This window comes from Sitophilus oryzae, unplaced genomic scaffold (assembly GCF_002938485.1).
Source record: "Sitophilus oryzae breed Bouriz unplaced genomic scaffold, Soryzae_2.0 scaffold_575_pilon_pilon, whole genome shotgun sequence".
In the NCBI taxonomy this organism is placed as follows: domain Eukaryota; kingdom Metazoa; phylum Arthropoda; class Insecta; order Coleoptera; family Curculionidae; genus Sitophilus; species Sitophilus oryzae.
Window position 1 is genome coordinate 876,193 of NW_022147168.1, and position 17,057 is coordinate 893,249.

Here is a 17,057-nt window from a genome sequence, read left to right on the forward strand (position 1 = left end):
CTTACTCATCAAAAAATATGAAAAAAAGTTCCTATAAACATGGATATGGACATGCATAGTTTTAGAGTTACAGGATGTTAAACATTTTAAAATTAGTTTTTTTTGTAATAATTAACTTAAATACCATTATTTTTTTATTTGAATTTTTTGGTTGGACTAATAGTAAAATTATTTAATAATAAATTAGCTAAAATATATAATTTATTAACTTTATTTTAATTTAATTAATTAAATTGTGATTAATAAAATAGCGTTTATCTCATCAAGGAGGCCAAATTCGACAAAATGTCAAGAGATAACTTTTAATTGACATTAAACGGCCTGCACAATTTTGATATCAAAAGAAGAAAGTCAGTAGCGGACATGTTTATTTTTTAAAAAATATTCCAGTGATAACCCCTATGCACGTCCATGATGAATTTATCGACACTTTTTTAACATTAAAATATGTAGCACTCACAATAATTTTTACCCTAAACATTTCATTCGAATCTCTAAAAGTACTTGGAACAAAATTATAAATTGAAAGATTATTAAAACTTTAACGCCCTGTAGCTACGAAACAAAGCAGAATCGGACCTATGTTGATATGAAAAATAAATCTTATTTTTAGGTGACGAATGTTTTTGAAACACCCTGTATATTCGTATCTTAAATATATAAAAATACTAAAATATTTTGGAAGTAAAACACAAAAATATTTTTAATAATGTATTTTATATCTTCACAACATTTAAAATCACAGTTGATAAACTTATTAAATCTAAAACATACTGGTATGAGAATGTTGAAATAAACCATTAACAATACATTTTGGAATTTCTATATCTACAGTTTTTGTAAAACTTTGAGGTCGTTTAAATAGCCAAAATAAACTGACGTTTAATTATCAATAAATAATAAGAAATTGTAAAACGAAAGTAAATATATATACTTGATTATTTCCTATATGTAATACAGAACGGTTTTCCAACTTGTCTTTATTATAAAGGAACAAAAGATGCATTTTTATTCTGTATCCGAATCAGTGATATACTCGTCGCTGAACGTAAAAAATCTGTTGGGTAAAAGATTAGCAGAACCCATGCATATTTCAAAAATATTATTGCTATCCCTGAGATAAGATTTCGTTGTATGCGACGTGTCGTATGAGAGAACCCACACTTTATTGCCAGCGAATCTGGGAAACTTTGCTGTGGGGGTTGTAAGTTGCTCTTTAGCTAAAAATAATTTATCTTTAGTTTTAGGATCAATAACGTCGAAGGCATCTGTGGTTATATTCCATGTAAACAAGAAGCGTGCCCAGTAGTTCTCAACTATCGAGTTCTGTACCATCGATTTAAGCGCTCCAATTTTGATTACGGCTTGGCACAGTATTATACCATTTAGTGGGCAAACCTGTAAATAAATTTATTTCGTTACTTACAAGCTTTTATATAATTTAATGGTAGTTCTTGTATGTGTAGTACGAATTTAAACCAGTCATCCTTAATGATTGAGATACAATTTCACACATACGTTTTGGCTTTTGATATAATGCCTAGATAGCTCAGTGACATCTAGAATTGTAAGCGAGAATGTTCCCATTCGTGACGAGAGAACGTTCCTATATAGACTTGGTGTATTTCAGTTGATTTCAAAAAATTCCGACCGTAGTGCCCTATCGGAAGAAATCCTAAATTTTCGCTATGTATTTCACGCCGTCCCGGTTAATGTTCATGTTGATCGCATTAAAATAATATTGAAATCGTGGCTTTGTCATAATATTTAAGTATTTTGGTTTTTTGCTAGTGCAGCTATTGAAACTATAAAACACTCAGGAGGTTTGCGTGGTGTAATGACAATTTCAAATGTTAATAAAATTACTGAAAAAATGTTAAAGCGTAACGGAGGGTGTAATTACGTGGTTGTTGGGTGCAATGACATTCAATAACTCAACTTTCCCGGATATTCAACTCTCCCGAAACAACATTTTATAACTTAACAGCTTCTCACACCGATTTGATCAAAAGCAATAATGGATACAAGCAGTTCGACAAAAGAAGTGAGTAAACAAAGTGCCAATTACATATACTAGGAGAGACCGTAGTTGAACTCATTTAAAAAGTTTTATTAGCTTCAATAATAAATTATAATACAAGCTAGACCTTCTGATGATATCCAAATATTTACTTAATATTTTTTTTAGAACTTTCACAAATTATACTTTATTAACACTTTTAGTATAATTATGTAAACCTTTTTTCGTATACTCGTTATTTAACCATTAACAATATATTACATACAATTACATACAAGGAGGATAAATAACCTGAGATACGCGGATGATACCGTAATTATAGCCGCCAGCAAAAAAAAGTTGCAGGAAGTCGATGCTTGTTGACCGCCTCTGCAACAACCAACCTGATGTCCGAACCGTGGCTGGATACGACGTTGTGAACCAGTTCAAGTATTTAGCATGATATCAAACTCTGGAGGATGCGAGGCTGAAATCAGGCGCAGAGTGGCAATGGCGAGGAATGCAATAACAAAGCTGACTAAGATGGAAGACTTCAGTAATCACCCGAAAAACTAAATTGCGCATTGTGAACTCCCTCATTTTCTCCATAGCTACGTATGGCTCTGAAACATGAGAAACACTAAAGGAAAGTGAAGCAAAAGATACAAAATAAAAACACTAAATCACCACAATACACCAAAACACTTTTACTTTTACACTAGACGCGCGTTTCGCTAACCATGTTAGCATCATCAGCAGATGATTATAAACTAAAGTACAATCTACAAGTTGAGCGTTTATATACTCGCCCAGTGGGCACCGAGTGGGCGTGGCAAAATCTAGCCAACCGAGTCAGACCCCACTGAGCGTAACAGTTAGATTTCCGCCATTAGAGTAGCAGGAACAAAGAACTTGAAGGAATTGGACCGTTGTCTCTGTTCATACTATCTTTACATTTATTAATTCTGATGTTTCCATATGCATCTAATTGCCTGTAATTTGAGACTTGTTTAATTAATTTTAAATTATTAAGATCTATACAATGTTCTTTATCAACAATATGTTCGGCAACGCAAGATTTATCCGGTTTACCATATCTTATCTGAGCTAAATTTTCTTTAAATCTAGTTAATATTGATCTTCTAGTTTGCCCAACATATTTCTCATTACAATCTTTACAAGAAATTTGATAAATACCCGACCTTTCCAGTGGAGGTGTTTTATCCTTTGGATTACCTAATAATTGTTGTAATTTATTATTAGTACTATACACAAGTTTATAATTGACATTCTTAAAAATTCCTTTTAGACCACGGGATAACTCTCTATCCAACGGTATCGAAAAATATTTAAACGTATCTTTCTCCAATTGAAAAGTCGAATTTTCAGAAATCATTAACCTATACCTACGTTTTCTAAGGAGAATATCCATTACACTCAACTACATTACCTCTCCTTCACTAGTTGATAAATTAATTAGAAAACGTAGGTATAGGTTAATGATTTCTGAAAATTCGACTTTTCAAGTGGAGAAAGATATGTCTAAATATTTTTCGATACCGTCTGATAGAGAGTTATCCCGTGGTCTAGAAGGAATTTTTAAGAATGTCTATTATAAACTTGTGTATAGTGCTAATAATAAATTACAACAATTATTAGGTAATCCAAAGGATAAAACACCTCCACTGGAACGGTCGGGTATTTATGAAATTTCTTGTAAAGATTGTAATCAGAAATATGTTGGGCAAACTAGATCAATATTAACTAGATTTAAAGAACATTTAGCTCAGATAAGATATGGTTGACCGGATAAATCTTGCGTTGCCGAATATATTGTTGATAAAGAACATTGTATAGATCTTAATAATTTAAAATTAATTAAACAAGGCTCAAATTACAGGCAATTAGATGCATATAAAAGCATCAGAATTAATAAATGTAAAGATAGTATGAACAGAGACAACGGTCCAATTCCTTCAAGTTCTTTGTTCCTACTACTCTAGTGGCGGAAATCTAACTGTTACGCTCAGTGGGTTCTGACTCGGTTGGCTAGATTTTGCCACGCCCACTCGGTGCCCACTGGGCGAGTATATAAACGCTCAACTTGTAGATTGTACTTTAGTTTATAATCATCTGCTGATGATGCTAACATGGTTAGCGAAACGCGCGTCCAGTGTAAAAGTAAAAGTGTTTTGGTGTATTGTGGTGATTTAGTGTTTTTATTTTGCTGTGTAACACCAAAGGTTCCAACCCTCAACTGTATAATGAAAGTGATAAGCAAAGAATAAACGTCTTGGAGATGTGGGTATACCAACGGCTGCTGCGAATACCATCGACAGCTCATCGAACAAACATCTCCATTATCGAAGAACTAAAAATTGACACACGTCTGGTTACCAAATTAAATCAGCCAATCCTCCGATATTTTAGCCATATTGCCAAGACTGGCACCTCAAGTGAGAGACTGATGGTGAAGGGGAAGGTAGAGGGAAGACGATCACGTGGGAGGTCGCATAAAAGGTGGGCAGACCAAGTCAAAACCCTAGTGGGCCACAACCCCCCGAAGCCTCACATATGGCGCTGTGTCGAACAACTTGGTCCGAGGAAGTGAGGGGAATCAACACATGATGTCACCATACTCTCACGTAGGGTAAAGGACTGAAGAGAGATTTGTATATACCGATCGTTCACGATATTCTCCGATGGTGGCAGCGCCGGCGGAGAATGCACCAAGCCTATAAGAGCATGTATATGTTGGAGGCAGATGCCGAATTCAGCCTATGTCTGAAATAATTAGACATTCAACAACTTCTTTGCGGAGAGGGTTAATCTTTTTTTGGTATAATATTGTCAAGGTGTATTACTGGTTGCATAACTGCATACTGCTAAAAATCCTGGCGCATTCGCCAGAAAGTAAAGAAAATTATAGAATTCTTTAGAAAAATCTAGACACAACCGCCAGGGGGTATATAAGGCCCGCGCTTTGACAGTTGAACAAGTTTGAAGTTTGAAGTCTAAGTCTGAAGTTTGAAAATAACGCGAAATACCGTTAGAGTAATAGTAGTTGCATAAGTTGTGTTGTAAATAGTATAAGTTGTGTACAGAGTGAAACAAATAAATTCGTTAAGTATTTTATCGTGAGTTTAAATAGTGGACCCACGGAATTCGTAACAATTGGTGTCGGAAGTGCGATTCAAGAAGATTTTAAGAAGAAATTAAGTGGATTGGAAGATTTTTAGACCGGATTAGAGTATTTTTATGGTTGGTACAAGGGAACAAGCGAAGAAAATGGAGGAAGTAAGCAAACTATTAGGCGATTTTATGGAGAATATGAGAAGGGAGAAAGCAGAAGAACAAGAAAGACTCCGTAAAGAACGAGAAGAAGAGCGAGCCCGATTAGAAAGAGAAAAGGAAGAGGAAAAACTACGACGTCAACAAGAACAGGACCGGCTTGAGAACATTTTCGAAGATTTGAAAGTTCAACGACAACAAGACAAAGAAGAAGAACAGGACCGGCTTGAGAAAATTTTAGGCAATTTAGAAAGTCGTCAGAAGAATGAATGGAGGGAAATTTTAGAAGATATAGAAACGCGCCGCCAAAAAGAAAGACAAGAAGATCAGGACCGTCTTAAGAAAACTTTAGAAAATCAGGAATTTCGACTACAGAAGAATTTTGAAGACCTGGAAAAACGACAGGAGAACCATTTCCAAGAAGTTGTAGAAGATCTGGAGGAACGCCTTCAGCAGAAAATGGAAAAATTGGAGATGGACCTACAGAAGACCAAGGTACAAGTAAGGACACCTGGCGTTCATGGAACTGCGAACCTCAAGGCCCCAACCTATGATGGACAAACCACCTGGACTATGTACCACCGCCAGTTTGAAGCAGCCGCCGCTGCCAACGGATGGACCGATCAGGAGAAAGCAGCGGCACTTGTCATCGCGCTGCGTGGCCCTGCCCTGGAACTGTTGCAAACTATTCCTGCAGCCCAACAGCAGGAATACCAAACTTTGGTCGCTGCACTGGACAGAAGATATGGCGACCAACATCGACGCCAACTTTACCAGGCCCAGATCAAGACACGCCTGCAGAGGTCCGGAGAGAGTCTCAAGGAATTTGAAGCAGACTTACGTCGGCTGGTACACCTAGCGTATCCTGAAGCACCGGAAGGATTTAGGGAGGAACTCGCTGCTCAGTGCTTTATCAGCGGACTGAGGGACAACGAATTACAGAGGGCGCTGCAAATATCCCGATTTTCTATCAGCAGCGAAGCACTGGTCAGAGCGCTGGAAATCGAAGCTGCATTTAGCGCCATCCCTAGACCGAAGATAAGATCGGTAACGGTCGAGGAACAGCCCGGAAGTTCTCACATACGTTTGGAGGAGATGTTTAGTAAACTATGTGAGTTACTAGTGAACAAGAGTAGCAACAACACCCAGACAGAGAGCTATAGAAGATCACAGGACATAAGGTGCTTTAGATGTGGCAGGAATGGCCACATCAAACGGGATTGCCGCGTTCAAATGCGATCCCGTTCACCATCCAGAGAACGTAGGCACCAGGAAAACTAAAATCAGTCAATACTAAGGGGCGAGTATTGACTGGGGAGAACAGAGCCCCCAGGATTTTTTCCATTAGGAGTCTGGGAAGAACCGCTGACAGTTTAGTGATCGACGGGAAGGTCAATGGTAGGAGAATCCGAATGACAGTGGACACTGGCGCTATGGTATCGTTGGTGCGGGCTAACTCAGTGCAAGGATTGAAGCTGATGCCTCTGGGAAGAAGAGTGTGTTTACGTACAGTTACGGGGGAAATGGCCGTTGTACGGGGAGAGGCTATCGTCGAACTGAAGTTAGGAAATTTGAAGTTTCAGCATAGCGTCTTAGTGGCAGATATTGAAGATGACTTCATCTTGGGCATGGATGTGATTCGTCAACATGGATTTTCGTTCGATCACCAGAGAAATATCTTAAATATTGGAAATGAAGAGTTCATGTTATCTCCAGACGAGGGACCAGGCAGAATGGATGTAAGATCAGCGGAAACTGTGGTGATACCTGGTAATACCGAGAAAATCGTATTCGGTAAAGTGGAGAAAATCGCTGGGTGCTGTGTTGGACTGGTACAAAGTAGCGACAACAAAAAGATAGGTACTTAGTAGGAAAGTCGTTGGTGAACACTGACAAGAATGTACCGATCAGAATTGCGAATGTTTTCCCGAATTGTGTCAAGATTCAAAAGGTGACAAGATAGCCATCTGCGAACCTGTAAGAAGTGTCACCCGATGTGATGAAGTGTCGTCAGCTGTTACACAAAAGGCATCCCAAGAAACACTAAAACATCTAGAACAGCCATGGGATCACCTAACACCTGAGGAGAAACAGAAGGCCAAGCAGTTCCTGCTAAAGCATGGCAGTATTTTTGAGAAGAACAACAGTGGAAGAACGGATTTTGTGAAGCACCGGATTAATACTGGTCATGCTCAGCCGATTCGACAACGTCCTAGAAGGGTGCCCCTTTCCAAACAACAAGAAATGGAGACAATGGTAGATAAGATGCTAGAAGATGGAGTTATCGAAGAATCATCGAGTCCATGGTCATCTCCTGTTGTTTTGGTGACGAAGAAAGATGGTAGTACACGATTCTGCGTGGACTATCGGAAGCTCAATGACGTCACTAAGAAGGACAGCTACCCACTGCCACGTATAGACGACACGTTAACCACACTGGCAGGTTCGTGCTGGTTCTCCACTCTCGACTTAAAGAGTGGATACTGGCAAGTTGGTCTGGACGAGGAAGACAAAGAAAAGACGGCTTTTTCTACAGGAAACGGACTATACCAATTCAAGGTCATGCCGTTTGGATTATGCAATGCTCCAGCCACTTTCGAACGTCTCATGGAGGTGGTGTTAAGAGGATTAACTTGGAAAACGTGCTTGGTTTACCTCGACGATGTATTGGTTATGGGAAGAACTTTTGAGGAGCATTTGCGAATTTAGAAGAAGTCTTCGGCCGCATACGGAATGCTCACCTGTACTTGAACCCGAAGAAGTGTAGCTTATTCCAGCGACAAGTGGAATTTTTGGGCCATGTAGTCTCAGCAGACGGAATTTACACTGACCAGAAGAAAATCGCTGCAATCAAGGATTGGCCTAAACCTCGCGACAAACATGAACTTAGAAGTTTTCTGGGTTTATGCACCTATTACAGAAGATTTGTCAAGGGATTTGCCAATATAGCTGCACCCTTACATAGACTTACAGGTGATGAAGTCGGCTACGAATGGAACACCGATTGTGATGTAGCCTTTGGAAGACTTAAGGCGGCTTTATGTTCAAGTCCTATTCTAGCCTACCCGCAACAACAAGGGAGGTATATCCTGGATACCGACGCCAGCAATATCGGCATAGGTGCAGTGCTATCACAAGTGCAAGATGGCGAAGAACGAGTGATAGAATATTACAGTCGAGTTCTATCCAAACCAGAAAGGAATTACTGCGTTACCCGGAAGGAGCTGCTAGCAATTGTGAAGGCAGTTGATCATTTTCATAAATATCTGTACGGCCAAGAATTTTTAATTAGGACAGATCATGCGGCTCTCAAGTGGCTTATGGAGATGAAACAACCTGAAGGTCAAATAGCACGATGGCTCGAGAAGCTCCAACAGTATCACTTTACCATCCAACATCGTGCTGGAAAAATGCATGGTAACGCAGACGGTTTATCCAGAAGACCCTGTCAAACCGATTGTAAGCACTGCTGTAAAACGGAACAACGTGAAGGCACTGTCATGATAAGGAGTTTTAAACTTGGAACCGATGAACAGTGGACGACGACACAATTGAGGAAAGATCAAATGGAAGATCCAGACATCGGAGCAATACTACGGCTCAAGGAAGGTAACGGCGAGAGACCACCGTGGCAGGATATTGCGGACAGAGGGCTCGTTTTCAAAGCTCTCTGGGCTCAGTGGAATTCACTGGTTATTGAGAATGGATTGTTAAAGCGCACATGGGAAAGTGCGGATGGCAGCACAGTAACAACTCAGTTACTGGTACCAAGGAAGAAAGTTACCCAGGTATTGGAAGAAATTCACGGTGGTAAAACTGGAGCCCATCTTGGGGTAAACAAGACCTTGAGCAAGCTGAGAGATCGCTTTTACTGGGTGGATTATTGCGAAGATGTCAAGAAATGGTGTCGACAATGTAAAATTTGTGCAGCCAGCCAAGGACCAAGCACTCGATCTAGGGGAAAAATGAAACAATATAACGTTGGACTGCCATTCGAAAGAATCGCTGTTGACATTGCAGGCCCATTCCCTGAAACGCACAAGGGCAACAAGTACGTTTTAGTGGCGATGGATTATTTCAGTAAATGGCCAGAAGTTTTTGCCATTCCAAACCAAGAAGCATCGACTGTAGCTGAAGTATTAGTCATAATGTCTTCAGTAGATTTGGAATTCCTTTAGAGCTTCACACTGACCAAGGAAGGAACTTCGAGTCAAGACTGTTCCAGAAGATGTGTGATCTGCTTGGTATTCACAAGACTAGGACAACAGCTTTACATCCGCAGTCTGATGGGATGGTCGAGAGATTCAATAAGACCATTGAAGAACATCTCTCGAAAATGGTGGATGAACATCAAAGAGATTGGGATCAGCATATACCACTATTCCTAATGGCATATAGAAGTGCAGTTCACAACACCACCGGACTTTCACCATCGAAGATTTTATTTGGTCGAGAATTACGGTTGCCTTGTGACTTGGTGTTCGGATCACCAGACGACAGCACCACGAACGTAGAGGACTACGCGGATGAACTGAAGGAAAGGTTATTGGGAATTCATAAGGCCGTGAGAAGTAAGATTACGCTAGCCAGTGACCGGATGAAAGCTCGTTACGACCTCAGAGCTAATTCTACGGGATTTCAACAGGACGATATGGTATGGTTATATAACCCACAGCGCAAGAAAGGGAGGTCCCCAAAGTTAACTCCAGCATGGGAAGGTCCTTATACAGTCATCAAGAGGATAAATGATGTTGTGTACCGGATTCAACGCAGCCCTAGAAGTAAGATGAAAGTAGTTCATCTGGATCGATTGAGAGATACCAGACAGGAAACCTTGATCGGGACGATCAAATTTGAGAAGGGGGCAATGTCAAGGTGTATTACTGGTTGCATAACTGCATACTGCTAAAAATCCTGGCGCATTCGCCAGAAAGTAAAGAAAATTATAGAATTCTTTAGAAAAATCTAGAAACAACCGCCAGGGGATATATAAGGCCCGCGCTTTGACAGTTGAACAAGTTTGAAGTTTGAAGTCTAAGTCTGAAGTTTGAAAATACCGCGAAATACCGTTAGAGTAATAGTAGTTGCATAAGTTGTGTTGTAAATAGTATAAGTTGTGTACAGAGTGAAACAAATAAATTCGTTAAGTATTTTATCGTGAGTTTAAATAGTGGACCCACGGAATTCGTAACAATATTAACAACAAAAGATTAACACCCTCCGCATAGAAGTTAAAACCAACGCAATCAAAACTCTTCCGCGTAACTTTGTGGATATAGGTAGGTATATTTAATTATAATCGCCATATGTCTAATTATTTCGGACATAGGGCGAATTCGGCATCTGCCTCCAACATATACACATAAATGAGCAAGTATAAGCATAAACAATGAGTTGTAACTCAAACCAGGGCAACAATAAATCTATAAAGTCACAGTAATTTTTTAAGCGCGACGTTATATTCAAAAAGCATATGAAAATTAGGACTTGTCCTTGATCGCCGGAATTAGAGGAATCTCCAGTTATCACTATTATACCGCTATTATATAGATTTAGCTACGGTTTGGCGTTTTAATTTGAAAATTGTAATATGTAGTGTTGAAGTGTTGGTAATAATTACTCTGCAATATAAATATAGCCAATAGATGCTCAGGAGAAGAGTAACGTGTTCTGTATACCAAACTTTTTCACTTTTAAAAAATTTGTTCTAATTCTTTTTTCATTTTGTTCTATATGTTCTTAAAACTCTCATTTTTCTCTAGAATAATAACAAAAAACAAGAAAATTTAAAAAAAGTATCTGACACTTCAACTTATTTTCTTTGTATTAATTATCAGTTTGGGACATTGTTTGTTTATGTCCTATTTACAACTTCCAAGGCGCAAAAGAAAAATGCAGATGGCATTGAGATACCCTTTTAGAAAAGCAGAAAATTTAAAACTATAAGAAGCCTAAATGTATATCATTACTTACGTAAATAATTTTAATATCATAGTCTTCACAATACATAAACACCAAATTGGCCTCAGCACAGAGGATCTGAGCTCGCTTCTGTACAAATTGTTCGCAGTCCATCGATCTCTGGGTCACTATTATTTGTCGATCAGTCACGTTGTCCGATACTATATCGAACTGTTGATCAGTCAGGCTCTGTACGAGTAAAGGAATTTCTATCGGATTGTTATAGTCATCTGAAATTGAGTTTGTATTTTAAAATAAAGTACATAAATTCTAATTGAAATATGTCTAAATATAACTATTTACTTATTCTAAATAGAATTTGTTCATTGTATAACAACAAAATAAATCATTTTTTCTATTTTGTTGTGTTTTTTTTTGTTTTGATATATACTCTATTTTACACCACGAAGTATTCCTTAAAGTTCGTTTAATAACAAAAATAAAATTAAAATAAGTTATACACTAAATTGATTTTATTTTATTTTCTTAAAAAAGTAAAAAAATACAGATTATAGAACATAATGGTAATCGCCAACTTTTTAAATAAAAGTAAAATGTTTTTGTGTAATGTTGTTAATTAGTGTTTTATTTTGCTGCTGTGACACCAAAGGCTCCAACCCCGAGTTTTAATCATCTGCTGATGATGCTAACATGGTTAGTGAAACGCTCGTGCAGTGTTGAAAGTAAAGCGTTTTGGTGTATTGTTGTGAATTAGTGTATTATTTTGCTGTTGCAAAGTTACAACTTGTAACACCAAAGGTAAACAACAAACAAAGGTAAACCCACTTGTAACACAACTTGTTAATTGCTAACACTTTTATACATAGCTATGTTTGTATATTTTTGAACTTGTCTTATTTGTATAAAATGCTATATTGTTTAAATACCTAAATCTCTGCACTATATTTACAGAATATAACACTTTCTAAAATAATAAATTATAATAAAAGGTTATAATGAAAAATAAAAATTCTCCTGAATAAATTTCCTGAAAAAATAATCTTATACAATTAAATGGATATACCTGGTGCATTTCAAAAGTGGTTTACCACTATAACTTTTTTATTTTTTCAGATAAAGAATCCAGATTTGGTATGTTAGTATACAACATACCTAAATTAGAATTTATTGACGTATTCAATTGTTTTCAGTTACTTCCTGTTTCACCGGAAATTACTACAACTTTTGATTTTTAAATGACACCCTCGGTATTTTGTTGCTTTATTTTATTTGATAGAAAATGACACCACAGAACAGATACAAATATATCTGTTCTGTGATGACACTCTGAATAGAATGACATATCATATGTCAACTTTTGACATTTTCGAATATAGTGTATTTGAAATTACAACATGCGATTTATAACTCGAAATAAATTTGACTCGAAATATCAAGTATGCTTTTTCCAAATATGCTAATGAGCCATCCTCGCTCCATTTGAAAATGGAGATATGTATATACGGTATATACGGCCAAGAAAAGACACTAAAAACATTAGACAATCAAATCTATTTTTCCAAGGCTCCTTGATTAAAAACTAGTGTTCTTAACACAGTCATGGCACTCTAGATTAAAATTTAAAATACAATTTTATTTTAGGCGAAAATGTCAAAAGTTGACATATGATATGTCAATCTATTCAGAGTGTAATTTTCTATCGAATAAAGGAAAAAAACACCGAGGATGCCATTTAAAAATCAAAAGCTGTAGTCATTTCCGGTGAAACAGGTAGTGGTCGGAAAAAATTGAACACGTCAATCAATCCTAATTTATGTCATATACTAACATACCAAATCTAGTTTTATGTGAAAAAATAAAAAAGTTATACCAAGCCACTTTTGAGAGGCACCCGGTAAATAAAACTAGCATACCTCGACTTTGTCCAGATAACAAAGAGCTATTCTCAAAATCGCCGTTGGAATACCTCCTGACTACTTTCTTGATCCATTTGGGTGTTTCAGTCTTGGGGTCCACTATAAGCAATCCATTTTGATTAAATCGACTATCTGCATTAAAATTGGAGGTAGTAAAATTAACAGGGGTTTTTAGCACCAGTCTACTGTCCGAATCAGAGCAATCGCTGTCTAAACCTGGCGAGTAGACGTTTACCTTTCTGGCGGCCTCTTTGGGACTGATTGGGGATTTAGAATGATGAGGGGAGTTTCGGACGGATGTACAATAGATATGGCGTGCCCCGCTGGGCGAGAATTGACCGCACCGCGAATTGGGGCTCTGCATTGGCGAGCGCCAACCCGGCGATCGCGGACTTAAGAATAGCGAATTAAAATCTGGCGATCGGATACCGCGACCTTGCGATCTATATAAATACCTACGCTCGCGCCTAAGGATATGGAATGGCACAATATTCTCAGTATTGTCTTCCGAGAATTCATATTTTTTATCGGCTAAACGTTTTTTCCTAAACAGACTAATTTTTTCATATTTTTCATTTTCCTCGATAAACTCGTAAGCTTTTTCCGCGTTCTTCTTATCGATTTTTGTTTTTTCGGGTTGTTTTTGAGATTGCGACATTGAGGTTTGAGGAACAGAAAACACGTATTCTTTAGAACTGTTTTGTAAACGTTTAATTCTAGGATCGAGAATATTTTGTACCAAAGTATTATGGTAACTTTTCCCTGTAACATTGAGTGGTTCACAACTAATATTAAGCTCATGAAATGGTTTATTACCTTCACTAGATTCTAAGTCATATTCACTAAAGTCTTCTAAAATGGCATCAACTACACTACTACAGCCGAAATGATCACTAGTTGATTCAGATACCTCACTAAATGTATCGTTAAAAAAATTTGCCGTAATAGGTATATTACCTTTCACATCTTCTTCTTTAATGAAATTTGTCAAAGTAACGTTTGCTTGTGGAGGGCCTAAAGTACTAATATTTAAAATATGAATGTGATGACCTGTGTTAACAACTAAATGATCAGGATATCCAAGGGATATTTTGGGGTGAAATGTAGGAGCAGGATGGGTCATAGAAAACATGTAATGTATAACAAACCCATGTTTGGTACACCAGCTTTGCGGCAAACATTCTGAAAGAATAAAAAAAGATTTAATAAGTTGGGGGTGTTTTAATAAATTAAAAAAAATAATATACAGGGTGTTTCATTTAAAAAAAAACGAAATTATCTTATATTTTAGAAAGTTTAGCATAGAATTTTGAGAATCTTGTATGATTCACGATTACCACATTTATTGTAAAGTACAGACTATCTAAAGTAAATAGTAAATACCTAATATAGTTTTGATTTCAGGGAACTTCTTGTATTTTTAATATTTTTTTTAGAAGGGCTGAAAAATATATATTTTTTATTTATTTATTAATATCTCTGAAACTATCAAAATAAATTTAATCAAATCTTAGGATTTTGTAAAGTGACCTAAAAGGAAGCCAAAAATGCAATAATATATGCAATAATAACCCTGCATGTGTTCCATTTAAAAAAAATCTTTCCAATCCACTCATACTTTTTTGAGCCACCCTAGAGAAGTTAAAATATTTTCCTGAAATACATCCTAGTACATACTTTAGGTTTGCACTTAAACAAAATTGCTAAGTTTTTTTATTCTGGGTGCTACAGATGCCCGACGCACTATTGCCAGATCCTGTATACTAATTTTTCCTTTAAAAAATAAAATAATTTTATCGCATTTCCAGGTTTTATATGTAAATCACCTTATGTTTATGATATAAAATACAGAGTTGTTCCATTGACATAATGGAGAAAAATACATAGTTCTGACTCACCCTGTATAATATATGAAACACTGCAAATATTAGTCAGCTAACTTTTGAAAAAGATATTTTTGTATGGTACTTCCAGTTAAAAAGTATCAAAAATTTTCGATTTTGGAATCTTGAGAAAAGTTTAAATAAGCAACAAATTTAATACAGGGTGTCCCAATATTTCGTGGACATAGAACTAGTATATAGGTAGGTATTACCTTTATATTAGGTTTTGTAAAATTCTACTTACTTGTATTAAAAAACAATTGTTCATGGCAGTGAATACAACTGGCTGGAGAAGGTAATGTTACAACACTAATATGAAATAAATCTGGATGATGAGATCTAATAAAACATATATCTTAATATCATTAGACAAACTGTAATTCAATGAAACTTACTCATCATATCCGTAACATACAACTTTATGTACATCATTTGGAAACTGCATAAACATAATCTTGTCCAATACATAATCTCCTTTTAAATGACAGAATATTTTATGTCTTGATACAAATTGCAATTTTAGCCCGGGAACAAATCGCCAAATATACAGTTCATATTCATAAGGGTGAATAAAGAAGAACATATTGTAAGGATCCCTTGAAGAAGTACTCTCAAACACTTTTTCAGTATAACTTAAAAAGTATTGACCACAGAGAGTGAACCCCATATAAATATGACCTCTAAAAGTTACATAAATATGAATTATAAATTATTATTGAAAGTAAGCTTAGAATTATCTGAAATTAATCTAATATTTACTGAATCTAGTTTCTGCAAAGGCTAAAAAATGTACAAAAACATTAAAAAATAACACTTACAAAGCTTCATATTCCTTGATTAGGGAGCTCAAGGAATACCTGCACTTGGTATGAATATTCTTAAATACTTTTTCAGTCTTAGATTTAGAAGTTCTACAGAATCTCCCATACAACTGTAATTAATAATAATACAATTTCAAAAATAACGTTTATTTGAGGTTAAGGCACCAAAACATACCTCTCTATTTAATATATTTGTAGCTAAATTAGGGGGTTTTATGGTATTTTCAATACACGTTGCATTGCCTGGTCCATTACTTTCATCCGAAATAATCGAATAATTAGATATAGGAGTAAAATCTGATAGATTATCTTCGGAATTTTCATCTTCGGATGTTATAGACGCCATGTTGTTTGGCTACTTTAACAGAATTTAATCTGTTTGAAGAGTTGCCTGCTTTAAGAGATTTTTTTTTCAAATAAATTCAAATTCTAATTTTGTTTTTCTTTAATTTGAGATTTTATATACAGTCAGAGATACAGTTATTAAACTAACTATTACAATATTCATAGCTAATAATTTTAGATAATTAGTTATCCTTTAATGCTTATTTCTTATGAAAAAAACCTAGTTAATTTTTCTTATGTGCATAGGTAATATCGTTTATCATTATATTGTAACAAAAATATTTAGAAATATTTCTCAAAACTTTCTATTTTTTTTAAACTTGTATTCTATACGTGTTAAATAAAAATTTACTATAGAAGCTTTTTATTAACCATTATTAGGAATAGATATCTCAAGTATGAGGCTTATTTTTGCGCGCATTTTTTGAAACAACTTATTTGCTGAATATAAACCTGAAAAGCCTGAAAAGCTGAAAATTGTGCGCATCTATAAAAGCTCTCAAGTTTCGGAAGCTTTCGGTTCTATTCGAGAGGGAGGGGGCGTTCAATGTTGCCAGTATTAACATTATTTTACTCTAATAATATTGAATAAATATATATAATTTGATAATTTATGACAAAATGTTATTTATGTGTATTATACTTTTACCATAATATTTTTCTACATTAAGATTATACAAAACAAAAGCTCTAATAAATCATACTCTAGAATAAAATTAAGAGAATATAGTTATATAAATTTGGAAAGACTTTTTTTAAACCTGTAACTATTCAACTGTTTATTATAGACAAAAATGCGTAGGCGAAAGAGTATTATTTATTTTAGTAAATAAGAAATTATTTTGACATTACTTCGAAGGATTGGCGAATTCCTGGCAAC

The 17,057-nt window shown here is 35.9% G+C and overlaps 1 protein-coding gene across 1 annotated transcript; it reads right to left on the bottom strand.

Moving 5' to 3' along the window:
- Window positions 1-698: 698 nt before the first annotated feature.
- Window positions 699-17,046, bottom strand: LOC115887458. Its single transcript, XM_030906894.1, has 8 exons — window positions 17,030-17,046; window positions 16,008-16,190; window positions 15,830-15,942; window positions 15,407-15,691; window positions 15,256-15,350; window positions 13,126-14,310; window positions 11,264-11,481; window positions 699-1,398 (listed from the first exon to the last, which is right to left on the bottom strand). The coding sequence occupies exons 2-8, from the start codon at window positions 16,176-16,178 to the stop codon at window positions 1,009-1,011; spliced, it is 2,457 nt and encodes an 818-aa protein (XP_030762754.1). The 5' UTR covers window positions 16,179-16,190; window positions 17,030-17,046; the 3' UTR covers window positions 699-1,008.
- Window positions 17,047-17,057: the final 11 nt, after the last annotated feature.

Coding starts and splice junctions, on each gene's coding strand:
- LOC115887458 (XM_030906894.1), bottom strand. CDS start 16,178: ATGGCGTCTATAACATCCGAAGATGAAAATTCCGAAGATAATCTATCA. Junction 15,943..16,007: donor CAAATATATTAAATAGAGAG/GTATGTTTTGGT, acceptor TATTAATTACAG/TTGTATGGGAGATTCTGTAG. Junction 1,399..11,263: donor ATGATATTAAAATTATTTAC/GTAAGTAATGAT, acceptor ATTTATTTACAG/GTTTGCCCACTAAATGGTAT.